The sequence below is a fragment of the Pelophylax lessonae genome (genome assembly GCF_965119305.1).
Source record: "Pelophylax lessonae genome assembly, chromosome: 1".
NCBI classification, from domain to species: Eukaryota; Metazoa; Chordata; class Amphibia; order Anura; family Ranidae; genus Pelophylax; species Pelophylax lessonae.
In genome coordinates, this window is record NC_138768.1 from 259,129,797 (window position 1) to 259,138,019 (window position 8,223).

General features: G+C 45.1%; 1 protein-coding gene across 2 annotated transcripts in view; it reads right to left on the minus strand.

Annotated features, from left to right (window-relative positions):
• Positions 1-638, minus strand: part of ZDHHC8 (zDHHC palmitoyltransferase 8) — a 201,679-nt gene extending 201,041 nt beyond the window's left edge. For both annotated transcript variants that reach the window (XM_082259074.1, XM_082259073.1), the window contains exon 1: positions 202-638. In XM_082259074.1, the coding sequence (XP_082115200.1) occupies positions 202-305 (104 nt within the window). In that variant the 5' untranslated portion in view covers positions 306-638. The remainder of the gene's footprint in view (positions 1-201) is intronic.
• Between the last annotated feature and the right edge of the window lie 7,585 nt (positions 639-8,223).

An 8,223-nucleotide genomic window follows, 5' to 3' on the forward strand; every position in this document is an offset into this window, starting at 1 on the left:
GCACAAAGAAAAGGCCATTTTCCAGGCACAATGTCAGGCATTGCCCAGGCTGACACATGCCCCCAGTAGCGGTATCAGGCACCCTGGCACAGCTCGCCCAGCCAGGCCTATGGCCCTCCCTCCCTTCCTCCCGCACAGCCCCGGCCAGGCGGAGGAGCCGCCGCCAGGAGATGAGGCGACCAATGGAGGAGGTCTACTTACGTGAAAACAAAAAACAAAGTGGTGGAGCCCACTAATAAGGCAGCTGCAGTGGAGACTGGGATGTACTTCGTCGGTTTAAACCTTTTTCCGGTGCTGCTGGGCATTCTGTAGGTTACACATCACTAGTCGGATCCCGAGAGAGAGGCACCAGGGGGGGGGAGAGAGAGAGAGAGAGACGGGGGGCACTGACCGCACGATCCACGGAGAGTGAATGGAGGGAGGAGGAGGAGGAGGGGGAGAAGAAGGAGACAGACATACACAGAACAGCTGACCTGCTCACACAGGAAATCCCACCCAGCGGAGCCCAGCCCTCTCTCTGCCAGATGACGGCTTAAGGTGGAACCCGAGACTACTGGAGACTGCCATTCCTGGGGGAGGACTCACCGGAGTACCGACAGCTCCGACACATCACTCGTCTCCATGGAGCTAGCACATCTCTCCCCCAGGCAATGCATGACCTTTTTATTGGAGGATGCTTTTGTCTTCATCTTCTAGCTTTAAAGATGATGCAGATTTGGCCTATATACATTCATCATTGTGTATTTCTTCCAGATCTGTGCAGGAATCCAGTGTCAGACTTTGCTTCCTATAATAAAGACCACCTACTGCTGTTCTCTTTCCATGTGCAGGGTGACAGGTCTGCTCTCCGCCCCCTTCTGTACTTTTCTGCAAACAGCCTGTAGTGGGGTGGAGCCCGCTGGGCTCCTCCCACAGCTCTGCTTAGGCAAAGTTAGGTCACTGCTTCTTTTACAAGGTAAAATCTGGGTATGTCAAGGTTTTGGGTGCATGCACAGTAGTGGGTTTGGGGAAAAAAAATACTCAATATGAATTAAAAAAAACACTAAACTTAGCTTCATTTTTTTATACAATGACAAATATGATGTTACGCCAAGTAAATAGATACCTAACATGTCATGTTTCCAAATGGCGCACGCGCGTGGAATGGCGACAAACTATGGTACTTAAAAATCTCCATAGGCGACACTTTAAACATTTTTACAGGTTACCTGTTTAGAGTTGCATAGGAGGTCTTGAGTTAGAATTATTGCTCTTGCTCTAACAATTGCAGCGATACCTCACGTGTGGTTTAAAGACACATAGAAGCCGCAAGTGACGTGCTGTGGTGGCACTAGGCAAGGGGGAGGGGCCAGGAGCCCTGGCAGGGAACCCGAGAAGAGGAGGATTGGGGCTGCTCTGTGCAGAATCCACTGCACGGAACATGTAAGTATAATATGTTTATTTATTTTATTTTTAGCAGGAGCCTTTACTATCACTTTAAAGCGGAGTTCCGGCCACAAAAATGTTTTTTCAATTAAAATACCCCCGGGACAGTCAGGGCTAGTACATTCCACAATGGATAGCCTCTGTACTGTCCTGGGTCGCACTTACCTTTTAGAAGAAATACTTACCTTGAAAATTTCTTGAAAACCTCGGATGTGGGCAGCTGAAGCCAGAGTGTCCTCTTCTGCGTCCTCTTCCGTGTCCTCTTCTCCCAGAATGCGCCTGCACCGGCCCCGCTCGTCACTTCCGGTGCGGGCGCGTCATCCCTCCACAGCTTCTGGGCATGCCCAGAAGCTGTTTAGCAGGGAATGAGCGCCCGAACTGGAAGTGACGAGCGGGGCCAGTGCAGGCGCATTAATTCCTGGGAGCGATGACGTTCAGCTCCCAGGAATCAATGCAAAGAGGAAGTGACGGCGCGGGCCGTGGCCGCAGAGGGAGGAAGTGGAAGGAAGGTGAGTAATCAAAAAAAAAAAATCATAACCATCCATTTCTTTTTCAAGTGACCAAAAGTAAGCGGATGGCCCAAAATCGATTGTGTCAATTTTGTGGCCAAAACTCCGCTTTAATGCAGAGAATGCATTAAAAGAGAAGTTTGGGAAATGCAGAAAAATAAAAATGTATACCTACATGGCTGCAGCACCAATCCCAGCTGCAGATGTCCCCTGTCAGTTCTACCTCGAGAATTGAGCAATCAAACACCGCTGACTGCTCAGTACTCCCCCACCGCTCTGAGCAGAGAGCCATGACTGTCAGTCTCCAGCTCTCTGCTCTGCCCCTCCAGCACTCACTGGAGCGCTGAGCTGTGGAGGGGGCAGGAGTGACTGGCTTGGGCTCTCTGAGGCTGAGGCTGAGCCAGTTGCCAGCCCAAGCTTCTGGGTGGATTGCGACTATAAAGTCAGGATTCTTCCTGAGCCTGGATTGGCTGAGTGACATCAGCCAACAGTGGGCTTTAGCCCGCTGTCAGCTGAAACTGGGTAACAGGAGTGCAGAACAACCTGAGAAGAACATTAATGGCAGGAGACAGATGAGGGGCAGACTGATGGTGGGGGACACTGATGGTGGAGGTCCCTGATGAGGATTCTCTGATTAGGGGGAAACTCATATAGGGGGGCTCTGAGAGGAGTTTCTGATGTGACGGGGTAACTGATGAGGGGAACTTAATGAGGAGTCTCTGATATGGGGATCACTATGAGGGGGTGATGACATGGGATGTGAGGACACAAGATGTGATGTCAGTTTGTGCATACAAAAGATGCACATGAAAACTGATGTCAACATGCATAAAAACTGACTAAAACACGCTTGTAAACTGATGTTTCTGCAAGTAAAATCTGTGTGGTTTTCCCACTAGTTTTCATGCACTTATGATGTGAACAAGCCCTTAAAGATGGAGTTTAGGTATGGACTTTATTACATTGGTCCAGCTTGGACCAGTGTAGATATGCAGTATATGTACCATAGCTGTAGGATCCCCATGGGGATGACTGTAGTAGCCACTGATACTGCAGTGATTAACACTGGCTTCTGGTTGCCCTGCGGCTTAGTGAACGCAGGAGGTGGCCTGCTCAGCACAAGTGTCATTTAGGTAACACTTTGTGTTTTCTTAATTAATGCAAAATGTTCTGTCATTAGATAGTGGAGATCGTGGCATTACTGCCCCACCTCATCAAATCAGAGAATGCTTTGCAATCATTGAGTAAATGCAAAGCGTTCCCTAAATGGTAGCCATGCCAAGCAAACAACCTCCCATGTTCACTATGCATGAGCACTGCGGAGCTACATTGAGGGAACCATGAATGCCAACATATACTGTGACATACTGAAGCAGAGCATGATCCCCTCCCTTCGGAGACTGGGCCACAGGGCAGTATTCCAACATGATAACGACCCCAAACACAACTCCAAGACTACCACTGCCTTGCTAAAGAGGCTAACGGTGTGAATACACGATTAGAATATCGCCCGATCATTCGACCACCGACTTTTGAAAAAGTATTTGTCAGTCGAAAACGTTGCCAACATACACGGCCCGAATATCGCTCGACCGTTGCCCGCCGACCATCGAAACAGTGTTCGTCAGTCGAAAACGTTGCCAACATTAACGGTCCAAAAAAAAAACGTTACAGACCAATCGATTAGATACGTAATCCTCACGTTTCACGTTTAAGCGGAAGTGATGTAATGTGCATGTGACCTTAAAGCCACGCCCTTCCTCCTAGCACCAACGACCGCCTAGCACGACGAGCGTGGGACCAACGTTAAACCACATAATTTAATATAGCCGTGTGTATATATTCATATCTCTATACCACAAACGTGCGTTCGTCGGGTAGTGTTCACGAACGGGCGATATTGAATATGGATGAGGCCCAGAATGCCAAAATTTGCATCACTGCACTTGGTGTTTTAGCCATCCATAAACACCAAAAAAAGAGAACAAGAAAACAAAGAATTTGGACCAAGAAATGGCTGCAGAACCGTGATCAATATTCTCATATAGAATTGATTAGAGAGCTAAAGGAGAACAATCCCGATGACTACAGGAACTACCTCAGGATGTCTGATGCTTGTTTCCAACAATTATTATCTGTGATTGGTCCCCATATCAGGAAACAAGACACAGTTATGAGGGACTCCATCACTGCTGAGCAGAGACTTATTGCCACTCTGAGGTTCCTAGCCACTGGAAGAAGCCTACAGGACCTCAAATTCAGTACCGGTATAAAAAAAACGAATGTGTACATGACTACTTCATGCAGTGGTTGCCTATTATAGTCTACGGTCTTCCAGTGTCCTTGATGCATACTGTTGAACAATCATAATCATCTGAATAAAGAGAAAGTCGTTGATTTGGATTTTGCTTCCCCTTACCTCTCAGTGGCTGCTTTATTTTAAAATTATGTTGCATTATGGCATACAGATGTCACAACAATTACCTGCAAGGACAACCTACAAATACTCAATACCTGCACCATAAGTCCATTTCCCATTGATCGTGCTTGCATATTTTTGGTGTTTGGCAGTATAGCACTTCCAAATATGGCCAATTTGCACTATTTGGCAACCTGTTATTTGTTGTGTATGTTTTGTCTCCATTGGCACTATGTGAACATCTGTCAAAGATCTTTTTGTATTATTTATACAAAACCCACATCTTTATGTTTTTTATGATATATATTTTTTTTTTGTTACAAAATCAATAAAAAAATTTGTTTACGCATTTATGGTGTCTTCTTTCGATTTTCTTTGGGAATTTATCATGCATTTAATATATATCGGACAGTGTTGAATAATGCTTTATTTTAAAAAAGTCCTTTACTATTTAAATAGGTAATACATTACCAATAGATTTGTTAAAAACATACATGGCATATGTCTATTTGACATTCCATGATATATTTTGGCTGAGAGGACTTCTTTCGCTTTTTTTCATTCGTGTTTACGAAACTTCTTGACATTGTACAATGCTTCCGGGTCAACAAACATTTCCGGAAAATTATTTTCGGGTGCGTGATGAGGTTACACAGAACGACCTCAACACCAACGTATAGAATATCGTTCTTTCACAAACGAGATGACAGAATTTTGCGGGTTTTTCAAATGGTATTTTTCGTTCACAATATCGATATCGCTCATTGATGGCTGGACATTAACTAGTAGAATATCGGCCGATCGCTCGCTGAACAGAAATTTTCGGCCGATTTTCTTATCGTGTATTCCAGCCATAAGGGTAAAGGTGATGGACTGGCCAAGCATGTCTCCAGACCTAAACCCTTCTGAGCATCTGTGGGGCATCCTCAAACAGAAGGTGGAGGAGCACAAGGTCAATAGCATCCACCAGCTCTGTGATGTCGTCATGAAGGAGTGGAAGAAGACGCCAGTGGTAACCTGTGAAGCTCTTGTGAACTCCATGCCCAAGGGGGTTAAGGCAGTGCTGGATAATAATGGTGGCCACACAAAATATGGACACTTTGGGCCCAATTTGGACATGTTCACTTAGGGGTGTACTCACTTTTGTTGCCAGCAGTTTAGACATTAATGGCTGTGTGTTGAGTTACTTTAAGGGGACAGCAAATGTACACTGTTATACAAGCTGTACACTCACTACATTACACTGTAGCAAAGTGTAATTTCTTCAGCGTTGTCACCTGAAAAGATATAATAAAATATTTTCAAAAATGTGAGGGGTGTACTCTTGTGAGATACTGTATCTACTACAGCGATTTCCATCTCCCACAGCGATCCCAGAGGTAGGGCAAATACATACTTACATTGGTGCAAGTTGGAACATAGTAACTTTTTAACAATTGCCATAGCAATAGTCAAAATGTAAAATTATGTGTAGCAGGTTTTCCAGGCATGGGTCAGCCATTGTTACCGGTAACACTCCCAGCCCATTTGAGCTCTAATTCCAGGTGTGAGAACTGTCAGGGCTGTCTTGACGCCAGCCGACGCTAGCCAACGCTTCCTGACGCTTAGATATATTGTAACAATGTAAACTGTGCTGGAACCTCGACCTTAGTCCACTAGGCAGGGACTAGGCAGACCCCCAGGGGCAGTCCACAGTACTCATGACCTTTGTAGGCTTTCCTGGGACTGGACCCCTCTCGCTCTCCGCTGGTTCTCGGCACACCGGATCCCCTTTAGCTCAACTCAGCACCCTCTGGATTCTCAGGCAGCACCCCGAGACATCCGCTGCCTCTGACAGGAGGAGAGACAGCCATACTCTCCCTCCTGGGACTCTGCTTCCCGCCAAAGACACTGAGTCATGCACTCCCCTCAAACTTATACCCACTCCCAGAATCCTCTGCGGCAGAATCTTCCTTCTGGGGTAGTTACAAGCCTGAATGTGTCCCTGATTGGGTTTCCTCCATTGCCCTATGAGAAGCCTCCCACAGAGCCAGTGGGGAAACTCCCCTCTCAGCAGACACACCTGAGAGCCATGACACCCTAACTAAAAGAAATCATGGCCTTGTTATTAGGCAAAAAGGCCCACTATACATTTACCTAGCACCTACCTATTCATTTCCACATTGTATTTCAATTATTTCTAGCCTACTCCTAATAATCATCTGAACAATCTTGACGTTTGTAAACTTAAGCTCGATACACACTATACAACTTTTGTTGGTAGATTTCCTTTAGATTTACTTTCAACTATGTAGTGCAAGGGCCTGCCTGCTTTCATACAAATTGAAAGTGTTTAGGTTTGACCTCATATTATATGGTTTTGGTAAATGTAAAGGAAAAAAATCTAAAGAAAAATGTATAGTGTGTATCCAGCTTAACTTTGTGAAGATCCCCACACATTTTACTCCTCAAATTCTATGACATAACCAGAAAAATTCCTAGCTAAACTCACCAACCAGTTTGTTTACCAACCAAATTAGCCTGTCTAACAGTATGCGTTAAAAAAACAGGGGTTTAGTTAGCACACATTTGCAAACACATGTGTAAGCTGCAGGGCCTCTTCATGGCACCTTGTATTACCTGCAATCCTAACTCCAGAAATCTATGAGAGTCTCCACAGTGTTAGCACAAGCATTCTAATGGATAGATAAGGGGTAGGTGGGCCTGTAGGTGGCCCAACCCTCCTTAAAGGCACAGGGGCACAAAGGACACCCAGCACATAGCACAATGGCAGCAAAGGTGTCCAGTGCGTCCCCTCACCAGTATACATCAATAACAAACAAAATTTGTTAATTCTGTGACATGCATTAACTATGCCCTGTGAGCAGGCACTGATGTGTCACACACTTCAGAGATTCTGTCTTCTCAACTACAGAGGAGTTAAAAGAAGGAGTTTCAGGAGACGGAGTCAGTACAGAAATCACTGCTTGCTGGCAGCAAGGTACCATGGGAAATGTAGTCCTTAGAAATTGAAAGTAAACATCAGAGGAGAGGCTGCAAAGCATGCAGGGAATCAAGGAAGAGAACACAAGCACCTACTAAGTGTCATTTTAGAAAGCTTTAATAAGTTAAAAAGGGAATGTTACTCACAAAAGTGATACAATTACAGGCACACAATTAGTGACACTGCACATTAGATCCTCTGCTTCTTCTAGGACTGGAGAACACACATCCAATGGTCTGGGTAAACTGAACCAGGTTCGGGGGCAGCAGTCTAGTGTGCTGGTTGGTTTCTTACATTTCATCCAGCAGCACACCAGACTACAGACCCTAAGCCTGGTTTCGGTTTACCCAGACCATCGGACGTGTGTTCCCCTAGTCCTAGATGATGCAGAGAATCAAATATTCATCATTCGTCTGGATTCGTCATTGGACATTGAGGGATGACTCAAGGCGTTTTTATCTATTGGAACATGTGAGTGGAATTTATATTTTATTAATAAAGCCTTGTGAATACGGTATTACGCTATGGCTTTTTCCACTTGTGTTTTGTCCATGGATCCATTAAGCTGCTGCTGACCCTGAGAAAGTTAGTTACACAACCCCTAAATTGGTGTGCTGGACACGTACTACATTGCCCGAGTTCTGGTAAGTGTATAACCTTAAGAGAGTGGTGGCACTTTCTCACACGGTGTGGTGAACAGCAGTTACATCAAGTATTTTCTGGACTGTATTATATTATATGAACTTTCTTGAACTGTTGACTTCCCACTTATTATACCTCACCAAGACGGGGTTATTTATGCGTCACATGTCTTTCTCATTCTTGGGAGTTGGACTATTTTACATATTTTAATTATTTTAATGCTGGCTAGCATCAGTGCATTTTAT